Here is a 16,112-nt window from a genome sequence, read left to right as displayed (position 1 = left end):
TTATCATCCCATGAGGTAGGGGCTAAAACTCCTATATTGACTTGACCAACTACATGTAACTAATAACTGTCAGCGTCTGATTTCAATCCCAGATCAGTCTGACTTTACATCATAGACTCTTTACACTTCTCTATATGGCCTTGTAAAAAGTCATTATCAGGGCTGGGGACGTGGCTCAAGTTGTAGCACGCTAGCCTGGCATGCATGAGGCACTGGGTTCGATCCTCAGCACCACATAAAAATAAAATAAAGATTTTGTGTCCACCTAAAACTAAAAAATAAATATATTTTTTTAAAAAGTCATCATCATAGAAAGAAATTTACCTTCCTTGGTGAGCTGCAGCTGGGTAGCATTTTTGGAGTTGCTTTTAGGCATGTCCTCTGAATCTCTGGCTATGGCTCTGCCTTTGACTGATTTGTGGCTCTTCTCAACTTCACGGAGCTACAGGGAAAAGAAAAATGCACTGTTGGTAGTGTCTGGAGGCGTGGGTGTATAAGGCTCAGAGTGCGGATGGTGAGAGCTAGAGAGAAGAGTGCTTTCAGTTCTTGCTGATTACCTTCAATCGCCTCTTATTAGTTCTGACAATTGAAAAGAAGAGCCTGAGACTCAGATTTGCAGTGTTCAAGGGAATACCTAATGCTTCAGTCCTCTGTTTCAATGGTTTTCTGTACCTGGGCAGGAACCCAGTGAGGTTAACAAAAGTGTAGGTGGGGAAGCAAAAGTGGACAGATGAGATTAATTCAAGAAGAGGGGCAGAGGAAGCAAGGACAGGACCTAGAGATGGTTGGCTCTGACCTTTAGTGTGTGTGAGAGCAGTCACTCTGTCATTGTCAGCTGGGATGTTGGGAAAGGTTGCCGTGTGTGAAAGGAACTCAGAACGCCCCTTAGACTAAGGGGCGCCACAATATGTTGTTTTGATATTATTTTTGTTAGTATTCATACCATTTTAGTTTTTGTTTTTGTTTGTGCTAGAGATTGAACCCAGAGCCTCATGAATGCTAAGCATGTGCTCTCTCACTGAGCTACACCCTCATACTATTAGTTTTAACCTCTAGGAATTTTTGTGGTATGTACCAGCATTGGTTGAACCCATGGACTTTCTCCTGATCTTGAGCAACAACAACCTCTCAAAAAAAAAAAAAACTGTCATTATTATTGCATAACCCGAAACTCCTCATAATATAAATACATGTTGTTGAATCTTACAAGGCTACTTTCTATAACAGATATTTTTGGATTTAGTTTAGAAGAAAGTGATTGAATAATACAATTGAGATCACAGAGCAAATTAACAAAAAACAAAATCATGACATCTTTTTACCCTCCAGAGTTAAATTCCCCAGACTCACCACTTGAATTTTCTTCCTCAGGTGGGCATTAGCTCGGGAAAGGCTTTTGGAAACTGAGTTTAGGTAGTAGATAGCCAGGCTGCAAGAGAAAAGCATGACTCCTGTGGGCTTGGGAATCTTGGAAAATGATGACCAGAGCTGGGTGCCTTGCTTGGAAAATAAGGTAGAGTTCCTAGGACAAGTGCTGATGCAGGGTAGGGGAGATCCTACCATCCTAAATTCTCTTCTCAACACTGAGAAGGTCCTGGACATGCCTGCTGCTTCTCCATATTATTGAGCATGGGCATGACCTGCATATCTCTTGTTCTCAGAGTGCTCAATAAAGTTTAGCAAAGGAATAGCCCCCTCCCCAGGGAAACCTGAAGAGGCAGGGCAGGAGTGGCAGGATTTCTTGTCTGCAGAAGAAGTTGGTCATGTTTCCTGGATACCTACCCTGTGCCAGGTTTGATGCCATGTCTCTCCCCACCCTATCTCATTGGTTTTGATGAAAATTCTATAAGTGGAAAGGATGGTTCTATGTTTGTAGATCCATGCCCTGGGATTCCCAGAGATTAAATGATTTGCCCAATGTCACGCCACCTTTTAGTACTCCTTGGAGCCCACATTTGAAGCCAAAACTCTCTCTACAATCTTCATGTCCTGAGAGAAGAGAGATAGAGGTGCTTAGGGACCTGCTCCAAGTTTGCTTAGAAACACAACTGCAGATGTCCTGAAAGTCCCCTCCTCAGAGTACTACCTGGGGTGGAGGTAGGACAAGTGCTAATTGTGGGTTTTGAGTCCATCCTTATTAGTCATTATCGCCCATGAATTTCAAGCCTCAGCTGCTCCATTTGGTCTTCTGAGTCTTTCCCTCAGGGTTAGATCACCCACAGCTGCCCTAATAGAGTTATCTCCAGCCAGAGGAGAGAACCACATTATCCCTGGAGCACAGTGTGTGTCTGTGTATGTAATATGAGCCCCTTGAAGCAAGAACTCAGAGGTCTGTGGGTGAGGGGAGAAGAGAAGGAAGGACAGATGAAGGGACTAATATTTGTTTTGTAAGCCATCTAGTCTGTGCCAGTCCTCGCCATCTCTTCTAATTAACTAAGTTTTAGGAACCAGAGGTCAGAGGGGTGACTTGTCTTGCTGAAGATTGCACACCTAGCAAATAATGCATAAAATGCTCAAGGGTGGCTGTGTTCCTTCTGAGGTTGTTTCCAGATCTAGCAATTCTATTTCCTGTCTGAAAGGGTCACATTGATGTCTGGATTTCATAATTTCCTTAGGAGGTCACAGAGAAGCTCAGGTCATCACTGTCATGTCATTACCCTTATGTCAGGGTGTTTGAAATCATGAATGTAAAGTGACATGCACGTGTTCGCTGCTGGCAATGACAGTGTTCAGGACACAGGGCAGACCTTCAAAAACGAGTAGTACATGAATAAATGAACAAATGAAAGGGTCCTGCATCTATGCTGGCCCCATCTACAGTGCTGGAGTCACCGTGGGTCTGCACCCACCTCCAGAAAGCTACTGCGGGAGTGCTGAAGGAAACGGGACATCTCAGAGTGTGGAGCTCCAGTTCCCCTAGGCTGACAGCCTGGCAGGAGCAGCTGGGAAACTGACCACAGACTCAGGGAAGGCTGGCTCCATCAGACCATCCTGGAGTTCAAGGGAGCTAGGATGAGGAGCTGCAGTGGTCACTTCTTGAAATACTCTCTAGGAAATCATAAAATAGGCAGAGACAAAGAAACATGGCTAAGCAACAAAAAGGATGATACTCAGATCCTCCAAGGCTACATAAAGTTCAGTCCAGATGTCAGCAAAAATGCCATGGTAAGGACCCATCAAAGCAATAAGAGCAATGGCAAAAATTATCAGAAACAACTTTTTCAGAATTCTGAAAATTGAAGGTTTTCAGTGTCTTTTAAAGGAAAACAACTGAATCTCCAGTGAGACCAGTGAACTTTATGAATTAAGTTGCCTTATCTCTCCCTCCTCCACCTAATTCTGCAATAGGTTTGAAAACCAACAGTCCCAAATCATGGTGAAAACCAGTAACCCGGCAGTTACTGGAGGGGGTCAAGTGGGGTCTCATTACCAGAGAATTGTTACTATTTGATTTATCTAGTGGTTCCCTGGAAGATGCCACTCACAAAACTGTCTTTTTTTGACCTCAGAGACTGACCAATGTGAACAGACTTTTCTCTGAGAGTGTTTGTCAAAAACAATAGGAGGTGGCTGGGTGCAGTGGCACATGCCTGTAATACCAGAGGCTTAGGAGGCCGAGGCAGGAGGATCGCAGTTGAAAGCCAGCCTCAGCAAAAGCAAGGCGCTAAGCAACTCAGTGAGACCCAATCTCTAAATAAAATATAAAATAGGGCTAGGGATGTGGCCCAGTGGTCTCAGTGGTCTAGTGCCCTGGAGTTCAATCCCTAGTACCCGCCCCCCAAAAAAACAAAAAACAATAGGAGGCAATTGTTGAACATTTGGCTCTGTGAGGTGTTAGATAACCGGGCAAACAATGGGCTAACCACAAAGCTTAAAGAAGTTGGGAAATGTGATGCTCAATGGGGAACTTTACAAAACTTTGAAATATTCCTGGGAATCTAGAGGGCCCTGTGCATGATATTAAAACTCTGTGCATGTCCAGGGTTCTGAACATGTTCAAGCTCTCAACTCTGACTAACCTTGAGGCACAGCACAAGCAGGAAGTGAAAATTAAGATAGAGTCATAAAATGCTTGTTTGAGTGTTGAAGGCATACTCCAATACACACACAGAGAAAGTTGGTAAATACTGGGAGCCTTGATGGTTCCAGATACATAAGAAAATCTCTATCCAGCCATTACCTGACTACTACGTTAACTAAGCACAGACTTTAGTGGCTTCATACAATAAAGAATACAGACTGTAGAATTATTTCAGAAAAGTCACCAACCAAATAATAACAAAGAATTGCAACAACTTACAGACCTGAGAGGGGAGTAGAAGATGATTTGCAAAGTTGCCCTACGTCATTTTAAAAAATATCGAGCCTTTTAAAAATATCCAAGTTTTAAAAGCTAACGAGAAGTGCAAAGAAACAAGAAATTATGATTTCTACACAGAAGAAAAGGTAGTCAAGAGAAACTGTCCCTGAGGAAGCTATGTTAGGCAACTTTGTGTTACTGTAACAAACAACTGAGATAATAAATTTACAAAGAGAAAAGGTTAAACATTTTGGAGGTTGCAATCCATGATCCATTGGCCCCATTGCTTTTAAGTCTATTAGTCAACACATGATGGTTTGAAAGTTTGGCAGAGCAAAGTTGTTCATCTCATGGCCAGGATGCCAAGATGGAGAGAAAGAGGATGGGTTGGGGACCCATTATCTCCTTCAAGGACATAACCCCCATGACCCAAAAACCTCCCACAAGGCCCTACCTTTTAACATTTCCACCATCTTCCAATAGCAACAAAGTGGGGAAGGATCCTCTACCACATAGCTCTTTAGGGGACATTCCAGATCCAAATGATAAGCAAAGCTCAAATGTTAAACTTACTTAACAAAGTCGAATCAGTTATAGTAAATATATTCAAAGAGCTAAAGGGTGTTGTTTCTCAAGAACTAAAAGATGGTAGGAAAACAATGTCTTGTCAAATAAAGAAGACCAATGAAGAGTCAGAAATCAAAAATAAAAGAACCCAATAGAAATTCTGCTGTTGAAAAGTTTAACAACTAAAATGAAAAATTTTCTAAAGGTGTTCAGCAGTATGTATGTATTTGAATTGACATGCAAGACATCAGTGAACTTGAAGATAGATCAATTGAGATTATCCAGTGTGAGGAACAGAAAGAAAACACTGAGGTAAAACAACAGAGCCTGTGGGACAAACATCAATATATGCCCAGTGGGAATCCCAAAAGGAGAGGAAGGATCATACAGAATATTGGAATAAATGATAGTCGAAAATTCCCTAAAGGTAACAAAATATATTAATTTGTGCAAGAAGCTCAATAAATTCCAAGCAGGATAAACTCAAAAAAGACCTAAACCTAGACACATAGCAAACTGAAAAAAAAAAGAACCACAAAAAGAATCTGGAAAACAGCAAGAGAGAAGCAACTCATCAATCGCATACAAGGGATCTTCAAAAAGAATAGGAAGTCTTTTTTTTTTTTTAAATCAGAAATCATGAAGGCCACGTGGCAATGGGATCACAAATTGAAAGTACTAAAAGAAGAATACTGTCAACAAAATCATATCTAAAGAAAAACTGTCCTTAAAAAAATGAAGATTTTTTACAATTTTACAATTCCCATAAAGTAAAATAGAAACAGAGTTTACCAACAAAAGACATTTTTTTTTAAGAGCAAGCCTGGATTAGAAAGTCCAGATACAATCAAAATATACAAAAAAAAATACAAAAAAAAATTGTAGTTGTAGATGGATAGCATGCCTTTATTTTATTTATTTTTATGTGGTGCTGAAGACAGAACCCAGTGCTTCACGTGTGCAAGGCAAGTGCTCCGTCGCTGAGCTACAGCCCCAGACCTCAAAAACATTCTTTACAAGAAATATTAAGGAAATCCTTCGGGTTCAAATGAAAGGACACTAGATGGATGGTGATCAAATCTACATGAAGAAATAAAGAGCAGGGGTAAAGGTAACTACATAGGCAATTACAAAAGACATTAGTGCTTTTTGTAAGTCTTTTTCTCCTAGCTGATTTAGCTATCATTCAGTATATAAAGACGGAATTTTATGGCAACAACAGCACAAAGGAGCAGGGGAAAGAGAAAAGTTGTATAGGAGCCAGGTTTGTATACTATTATAACTAAGTTGGCATTAGTTTGAGAAGTTTGCTATGTTAATTGTAATCCCCAGGGTAATCACTAAGAAAATAACGAAAACAAACTATAGTAAAAGAACTGACAAGAAGGGGCTGGCGCTGTAGTTCAGATCCGTGGTAAAGCACTTGCCTAGCATGCATGAGCCCTAAAGTTCAATCCACAATACAAAACAAACAAACAAAAAGAAAACACAACTAGAATGGCTATACTAACATCAAGAAAAAAGATTATTATTAGAGACAAGGACATTTTATAATGTTAAAGGGTTACTTCAACAAGAAAATATAACAAGTATAAACATATGTCCACTTAACACAGCCTAAAAATATATGAAGCAAAACTAAAATTTAAGGGGAGATAGACAACTTAGCAATAATAGATGGAGAATCAACACTCCACTTTCAGCAATGGATAAAACTAGAGAGAAGATCGAGGCAAGAGAAGATTAAAAGTTCCACCCAATGTAATCAACTCCTTTTCCTGAGAGCTCATTTCCCTGGAAGCACCAAAATAAATTAAAGGCTCAAATGCAATATTTATTGTCTTCCAGAATCTGGACCTACTTTTTCTAAATGGCTTATTATTATTTATCATTATCTTAAAGTCTTGGTGACTACATGTTTCAAGTAAAACTCTCAACTCATTTTTGGAAGTATCACCTCATTATTTACCTCAGAGATCAGCAAATTTTTTTTCTTCAGAGGGCCAAGCAGTAAATATTTTAGGTGTTGCAGACAATACAGTCCTTCTCATGGCTATTCAACTCTGCCTTGGGAGAACAGAGCAGTCATAGATAGTAAGTGAATGAGCATGGCTGTGGTCCAGTAAAACTACAAAAACAAATGTGGGCTGGATTTAGATTGTGGACTTTAGTTTTCTGATCCCTAGTCTATGCCAAAAGATTCTGGAATAGATGATCATCGTGCAGGCTGATTTCTGCACAAAAGGCACCTGGCTCAGGGGCTGATTTGAGGCTGAAATCCAGCTATGTTCTGTTTGTCATATGAAACCCCCTGTGTGGCATATCTCTGCCTGTTTTGCATAAACCACTAATTTGCATAAATATTCTAATTGCATAAATCACTCTGTGGGCTAGTGCTGACTCTAAATTCACCACCATCTTTTGAGGTCACATTTTTTTTCTTCTATAAGAAATCAAAGAAGTCAAAAAATCTGCATAAAAATCATCCTCAAACCATTGGTTAAATCTTCAGTATTCCATGAAGCCCAGAAGAAAATGGCACCAGGAAAACTAGAGAACTGAGCAGAGAGTTCAACAGAAATAACAGTAGTACTAGAGAAAGAACAGCCAATCTGAGGAAGGGGAAATTGAGCTTCAAATCTTGCCAAAGTGCAGGAGTTGGTAAACACCTTAGGCTTTTCACTTTTTTGCTATTGCAAACTGTGCAAACTCTGCTCCAACAAGCGCCTTGCCTATGAGTCCTGTGTAATTATTGAGCCCCCCTGAAAGACCATGCTCAAGAGTAAGGGTCACATTCTAGAAGTAAAGTCAGTGCCTTGGGATTAGGGAGAAACTGAAATAAACTGGTCCTGCAAAGGCCCAGCACCAACAATGACAGTTTATTTTCCAAAGATGGCCATAATATCTCCCATCTTAAATGTGTCTAGAATCTTCCATTCACTCAGCAAGTGATGGAGTCTGTATTCCTCTTGAACTCAGAGGGCCTTCATGACTGCCTCCATAGAGTATGGCGGAAGCAATGGGATATGACTTCTGAGACTAGGTTATAAAAATGCCACATATATCCACCATGTTCTCTTGGAATACTTGCTCCCGGAACCCAGCCACAATGCTGTGTGGAAGTCCCAGAAGCTTATGGAGAGGAACTGAGGCCGCTAGTCCACAGCCTTGCTGAGTTCCCAGCTGAAGTCAGCACCTATAGGCCCATCATATGAGGGACCATCTTGAAATGGATCCTCCAGCCCCCACTTGATCTGCCCCAGCTGATGTTGAGGCGAGAAGAAAAGAACCATTCCTACTGAATCTCATAAATTATTGTGGTTTTTTCAGTTTTGGATTTTTAAAAATGAGATAATAGCTAGCAGAAATACCAACCCTTGAAAGAATTAAGTGATTTAGTACTCCATCTGCCTTTCAGAAGAAAAATCCATCCTTTTTTGGAGAAAAATAACATTTCCCATAACCTTTACAATTTTTTTTTAATCCACATGTTTGGAACCCAGGCAAAATTACATGCTGTTTAAAATGGGATCGAATGAATGATAAAGAAAAGGAAAGAAATGACCATAAAAATATATGCTCAGATGATCCAGATTGTAGAATATCAGACAAAAATTGAGAAAATAACTATGATTCAAGAAAATAAAGATGGAAAATTTCACCAGAGTTGGAATTTATTTTTTTTCAAAGGAGTCAAAGAAAAAACACCATTTTGGAGAGCCATTCGGCAATACTTAAAGGATTGAAGAAGCACATACTTATGATCCAGGGATTCCACTTCTAGATATCTACCTTGGCAAAACTTCCACAGTTGTACAAGGAGACATATGCAAGGTGTTTGTGGAGCAGTTTCCTATAGCAGAAGTGGAAACAACCCAACTATCCTTATGCAGAGTAGTAGATAAACTGTGGTTTATTCATAGTATGGAACACAGCAGAGCCACTGATGTGTGTGCTAATTTATCCATGTGGAGAAATCCCCCAAATGGGATATTTAGTGCAGAAAGGTATATAATATGAGGCATTCAAAGAAAGTTTTAAAACTCAATAAATGAGCCGGGTGTGGTGGTGCCCACCTGTAATTCCAATGACTTGGAGGGCTGAGACAGGAGGATCGCCAGTTCAAAGCCAGCCTCAGCAACTTAGTGAGGCTCTAAGCAACTTAGTGAGACCATGTCTCAAAATAAAAATTAGAAAGGGCTGGGGATGTAGCTCAGTCCCAAAACAACAACAACAGAACAACAACTAAGCAAATGATAGTATGTGTACACATGATGAAGGCACAAAAACATGCATGAAAATAATTAAAGCTAATCCAAATAGTGGTTACTTTTAGAGAAAGAGGAAAAAAAGAAGGATTGGGTAGAGCTCTTCAGGTGTAACATTTTTTACTTTTAAAAAGGCAGCAAGTATTGAAAAAAAAAGTTAACTTCTGTTTAATTTTGTGCCAGTTTACCTGGTTGTCTGTATTATTTATGCTGAGGTTATATCATATATATATATATGATATAATTGAACCCAGGAGTTCTCTGTCACTGAGCTAACATTTCTAGCCCTTTTTTATTTTGAGACAGGGTCTTGCTAAGTTGTTGAGGCTGACCTCAAACTTGTGATCCTCTTGCCATAGCCTCCCGAATTGCTGCCACTTCATTCAGCTGAGGATATTTCATATTTTTAAAAGGGGCTGGGGATGTGGCTCAAGCGGTAGCACGCTCGCCTGGCATGCGAGTAGCATGGGTTTGATCCTCAGCACCACGTACAAACAACGATGTTGTGTCCGCCGATAACTAAAAAATAAATATTAAAAATTCTCTCTCTAAAAAAAAAAAAAAAAGCATACCAAAAAGTGTCTTCTTTTTCCTTTGATACTGGGAGTTAACCAGGGCCTTAAACATGCTCTACTCCTGAGGTGTGACCTCAGATGCCAAATGTTTTTTTTTTTTTAATATTTATTTTTTAGTTATCGGCAGACACAACATCTTTCTTTGTATGTGGTGCTGAGGATCGAACCCGGTCTGCACGAATGCCAGGCGAGCGCGCTACCGCTTGAGCCACATTCCCAGCCCCTGCCAAGTGTTTTTGTAACATAAAAGTACCTATGTTTTCATCAGCTAATTTTTTTTTCTATCACAGAAATTCAAATTTAAGAATCTTATTTCCTGCCTGTCTTCATTTCTTTCTTCCCTAGTTTCTTCCTTTGATACCAAGATGGGCATTGGTCACTATAGGGAATACCTAGATCATCAACTCACCACCATCCTTTCACAATGTTTCAGGGGGTCAGTGATGAATGAACCAACTGTTCCTGTGCACCAGGAGCTTAGTGGAGTAGGGCTGTGAGCCTTCTACCGTCATGCCCAACCACCTCGTAAGCTTTCAGAGACGCTCAGAACCCAGAGTTCTTTGATATTTCCAGTGAACCTTGTAGAGGTTGTTGAGAATACTCTCAAGTTTCACCATATCCCTTGGATCCTATTTTTCAGTGTGTTCCCTAAAAGATTGGCAATTGGCTCTATGCCAGAGGACTCTCCTTCTCTCCCACTGCCACTCCCACCCCTTGAAGTTATTCTATCCCCAAATTTCCAGGGAATTAACCAACTTCAGTGAGTCTCAATCACTGGGAACCAATGGGAACTGATCCCTGACCTTCAGGGAGGGGCAACTCAGACACGTGTCTTCCTGAGTCCCCAGTAGGATTAAAGTCCTTTATCCCCAGAGGTAGTCATACCCTTCCTTTCCCTTCCCAGTCTCAGTTACTACTCAGCTACTTGCATTTGAATTCTTTTTCAGGGTCTGCTTCTGGGGAATCCAGACTAAAAGGATGAAAAGGAAGGATATGCTGGGGAAGTTTCAACTACAGAGGAGGTTTCCATAAGGTGGATCCACGGGCCCAGGCTAACTTACAACATCAGCAAGATGGCTGGAATGATCAGTCCTGGATTGGCGAGGAAAGCAAAGATCTTGCCCAGGAAGGTCGGGAAATCATTTTCAATGGTCTCTTGGAGGACGTCATACATTCTGTTTTTCCCACTGGAAAGAGGAGAGGACACATTGCTCACATGGCACATACAACTGGGTCTAAGCCCCATGGCTCCAAAGCTGCTGCTTGCCACTGCTTTCCTGGAAGAACAAGAACCCTGCTTCAAATGGACTGCAAGTGACAAATGTCTTCCTTCAGGGGCTGCCATTTGGCCTAGAGGGTATAGCTGCTCTGCACTGTTCTTGCCCTTGTACCTCACAACCTCTCAAACTATATGGGTCTTCTCAGAAAGAAAAAATGGATTGTCTCATATATTCTAATTTGAGAAAATTGTGTGTGTTATAGCTCCAACATGGAGCTTCCTCTGAGTTCCCTGGCATAGGAAATACTCTCCAGGGGCCGACTTGATGGAAACTTCATGGTGCCTCTCAAACATACCCACAATTAGTCTTCATATATAATTCCAAGAAGTTGGATTGCCCAAGATAGGCTTCTGCACTATTCACAACTTTAATTTCAGTTTTCGTCCAATTCCTAATAATTAATATTCAGATTGACTCTACAAATGCCTGCCAGAGAATCCTGGGAGCTGATGGTTCTTGATTGGTAATTTCAGTGCTAAGAAGTGGATTGAGGGGTTTCAGTTCCTGCTTCAAGTTCTTGCTTTCCCCTTTATAAGCTATAGGACTAATTTCTTTCTTTCTTTCTTTCTTCTTTTAATACCTGCATTTATACCCTTGCTCTCCCTACTGGAGTTATATAATCAATTGTGGCTATCAAAAATGATATAAAAAATTAGGGGGGCTGGGATTGTGGCTCAGCAGTAGAGTGTTTGTCTAGCATGTGTGAGGCACTGGGTTAGATCCTCAGCACCACATATTTATAAATAAGTAAATAAAATAAAGATCCATGAATAACTAATAAAAATGTTTTTAAAAAATTAGGATGAAATAAAATTTAAAATTCTGTTTTTTAAACATAAATTCAATAACCCAATAATCCTGTGACTAAATTATATTAGAAGAGCAAATATGGAATGTTTTCACCATTATAGAAATATGTGATGGAAACTTGATTGTGCTGAAGTTTGATATCTTGAGAAAGATACTGAAAATTTCTCTGCCCTAGTCTATCTATCCACAACACATAAAAGTAGATATATGTATGTATGAATATACATATGTATGCATATAATACATGCATACACACATGCATATACATATGTATTAAATATCGTATAATACTAATATAATGTAATATGGTATTATAAGTGTAATAACAGTATTTGACTCAGAAGATTATTTAGAGAATATAGACAAGAATTCATATAAAATACTGAATGTGTTGCTGTTAAGTTGTAAGTGCACTCCAAAATGTTGCAGCTAGCAGCCTTATTGTTTTTTCCTTGTGTTAAATATAGATCAGGGTTGACAGACAATGGCCCATGGACAAATTCAACATGTCACCTATTTTTATATGGCTTACGATCTGAGAAAGGTTTTACCCTTTAAGTGGTTAGGAGGAAAAAAGATTAAAGAACCATGTTATTTTGTTACACATAAAAACTGAAATATGAAGTTCAAATTTCATTTTCCATAAATAAAGTTTAATCAGAACACAGCCCTGCTCATTCACTCATGTACTGTTGATGGCTGATTTTGTGCTGTTATGGTGGACATGAGCAGCTGCACCAGAGGCTGACTGTGGCTATCTCATTGCTCAGCACTCTTGTTCAGTTCACTGTAAATCACAGTGATGCTATTGTATTATAATCTGACAGCATTTGAAGTGTCATGTCTGTCACCATGTCCTAATGTTTGTTATTTTTATTATGTATTTTCATCATTATTATAGTTATTAACATTATTACCATAGTAATTGTTCAAATTAATGGGATTCACTGTGATTTTCTATATGTGCATACATAATGCATTGATCATAACTATCCACCCTCTCTATTCATGACCCTTCCTCTCTCACTCTTTCTCCCAGCACCCTTCTTAGTCCCTGAAAGTCCCTCTTAATTTCCTTTTGTGCCCATACCTCTTCCCTTTCCCCATTTCTAGTGAACACTATTCCATTCCATACTTCTCATATCATGACATTTAATTTATTTTTCACTATGAGTGCAGATCCAGCATATAAAAACAAGAAAAGTGAACTTCAGATTTTATGCTTTAAGTCAAAGTTGAGTGGATTACTTTACCATTGAAATAGATATTATTTTAGTTTCCAAGAGCTGCTCTGACAGGTTACCATAGTGGTATCTTAAAATGATAAAGCAGAAGTCTGAGATTGTTTCACAGGGTTAAAACCAGGATGTTGGCAGGTTTGCATTCCCTCCAGAGGGTGCGTATCTGTTTCCTTGCTTACCCAGCTTCTGGAGCTACATTCCATGTATTCCTTGGCTCATGTCCCCCTCTTCCATCTTCAAAATCAGTATAGAATCTTCGACTATCTCTGTGTTTCATGGTCCCATCACCTTCTACTCTTTCATAATCAAGTCTCTCTCTGCCTCCTTTTCATAAGGACACTTGAGATTTAACATTTACCTGGATGATCCACAATAATCTCTCCATCTCAAGATCCTTAACTCAATACATTGGCAAAGATCCTTTTGTTATATAAGCTAAGATTCATAGTTTCCAGGAATTAGGACCTGGATTTCTTTGGAAATCTGTATTAATCTTACCCAACTCCACTTTTTCCTCCTTACCCCCTGCTTTCCCATCCTTGCCAAATTAAATTCATCTTACTCACAAAATATATTCACTTCATCTCTCCAATTCCAAAAGAAATAGATGGAGGAAGGAAGGAATCACCATCCTGAGCTATTTTGAAATCCAACCAGCCAAATCCAGTAGATTGAAAAGGCCTGAGAATAATCCTTTGAATCCTTGGCTCCATCCTCTTTGTCTACAGATCCACCCTCCAGGACTGCAGTCCTGCCTTTGGAAATTATCCTTTCTTTTCCTTGAAGGGTAGTTCATACTGTAGCTGAGTGGATTTTTTATTTTTTATTTTAGATATACATGACAGGGCTGGGGATGTGGCTCAGGGGTAGAGTGTTTGTCTAGCATTTACAAGATGTGGGGTTCAATCTCAGCATGACACACACACACAAAAGATTGCTATATAAATGATAGTAGAGTGTATTTTGACATACATACATACATACATTGTGTATAACTTCCCATCCTTGTTGTTTTATATGATGTGGAGTTACACTGGTCATGTATTCATGTGTATTCATGTGTATGAACATAAGAAAGTTATGTCTGATTCATTCTACTGTCTTTCCTATTCCCATCCCCCAGCCCTTCCTTTCCCTTCATTCCCCTTTGTCTAATTCAAATAACTTCTATCCCTCCCACCATTGTATGTTAGCATCCACATATCAGAGAGGACATTCAGCCTTTTTTTTCCCAGGGGGGGGGGATTGGCTTATTTCACTTAGCATGATAGTCTCCAGTTCCATCCATTTACCAGCAAATGCTATAATTTCATTCTTTTTTATGGATGAGTAATATGCCATTGTGTACATGTACCAAATTTTCTTTATCCACTCATTTATTGATGGGTACCTAGGTTGGTTTCATAGTTTAGCTATTGTGAATTGAGCTGGTATAAGCACTGATATGGCTGTATCACTAAGGTATGATGATTTTAAGTCCTTTGGGTATAAACTGAGGAGTGAGATAGCTGGGTCAAATGGTGGTTCCATCCAGAGGAATTTTCACACTGCTTTCCAGAATGATTTCACCAACTTGTAGTCTCTCAAGCAAGGTATGAGTGTATCTTTCCCCCCATATCCTGGTCAACATTTATTGGTACTTGTATTCTTGATAATTGCCACTCTGACTGGAGTGAAATGAAATCTCAGTGTAGTTTTAATTTGCATTTCTTTAATTGCTAAAGGTGTTGAATGTTGAACACTTTTTCATATATTTGCTGACCGCTCATATTTCTATTTCAGTGAGCTGCCCATTCAGTTCCTTTGCTCATCTATTGATTGGGTAATTTTTTTTTTTTTTTTTTTTGGTGTTAAGTGTTTTGAGTTCTTTGTACATCCTGGAGATAAATGCTCTATCTGAGGTGCAGGTGGCAAAGATTTTCTCCTATTCTGTAGACTCTCTATTTACATTCTTGATTGCTTTATTTGCTTGAAGAAGCTTTTCAGTTTTGATACCATCCCATTTATTAATTCTTGATTTTACTTCTTGAACTTTAGGAGTCTTGTTTAGGAAGTTAGTTCCTAAGCCAACATGATGGAGAGTTGGGCCTACATTTTCTTCCAGTAGGTGCAGGGTCTCTGATCTAATTTCTAGGTCCTTGATCCACCTTGAGTTGAGTTTTGTGCCAGGTGAGAGATAGAGGTTCAATTTCATTTGGCTACATATAGATTTCCAGTTTTCCCAGCACCATTTTTTGAAGAGGTTATTTTTTTCTCTGGTGTATGTTTATGGTGCCTTTGTCTGTTACAAGATGACTGAATTTATGTGGGTTTGAATCTGTGTCTTCTATTCTGTTCCACTGGTGTTCATATATGTTTTTGTGCCAATACTATGCCACTTTTGTTACTAGAGCTCTGTAGTAGAATTTAAGATCTGGTTTTGTGATGCCTCCTGCTCCACTCTTGTTACTAAGGATTAGTTTGGCTATTCTGGGCCTCTTATTTTTCCAAATGAATTTCATGACTGCTTTTCTATTTCTATGAAGAACATCATTGGGATTTTAATAGAAGTTGCATTAAATCTGCATCCAGCTTAGTAGATTTTTATCAGCCTGTTTTCTGCCTATAAATTCTGGGAGGTCAAAGCTTTCCTCTACCTTGTCTTCACTTTGGCCCTTTTAGTCCAAGCTGGTAGCATTTCTCCTGTTATAACATTCTTAAAACCCTTACAGGTCTTCCATGTATGTCATGGGAATTCCCTCTATTAGACAAAAGGGTTTTATAATGTAAAATAATGTAAAATCTTTACTGGATACCCCTGCTTTATTCCTGGCTTCTGCTGGGATGATTGAGGGGGTCTATGAGTCACATGCTTATTCTTTGTGAATGAATATTCAGTTATTCAATACTACAGAAGCACTAGCAGAAGGTTATCCAGCTTCACGTTTCGCTTTCTTTTTAGAGAAGTCTTCCATCACAGTGAATCTAAGCATCTTTTGCAATGTGGATAGAGTGAGAATTTCTAAAAATCATCATCAGGTCCTGGTTTTTTTTTTGCCTATCAGCTCTTACCTCAATTTATCTCTTCCTTC

At 39.3% G+C, this 16,112-nt stretch overlaps 1 protein-coding gene across 1 annotated transcript in view; it reads right to left on the bottom strand.

Moving 5' to 3' along the window:
* TMC2 (transmembrane channel like 2) overlaps positions 1-16,112 on the bottom strand; it is a gene marked incomplete at both ends in the record, with an annotated part of 69,624 nt that overhangs the window by 1,550 nt on the left and 51,962 nt on the right. Inside the window, 3 exons of the mRNA XM_081292828.1 lie at positions 325-442; positions 1,351-1,429; positions 10,772-10,897. Coding sequence (XP_081148954.1) covers positions 325-442; positions 1,351-1,429; positions 10,772-10,897 — 323 coding nt within the window. The remainder of the gene's footprint in view (positions 1-324; positions 443-1,350; positions 1,430-10,771; positions 10,898-16,112) is intronic.

This window comes from Spermophilus citellus (assembly GCF_964194105.1).
Source record: "Spermophilus citellus genome assembly, chromosome: 4".
Lineage (NCBI taxonomy): Eukaryota > Metazoa > Chordata > Mammalia > Rodentia > Sciuridae > Spermophilus > Spermophilus citellus.
The sequence above is the reverse complement of the archived record's forward strand: the minus strand, read 5'-3'. Positions and strand labels throughout refer to the sequence as shown.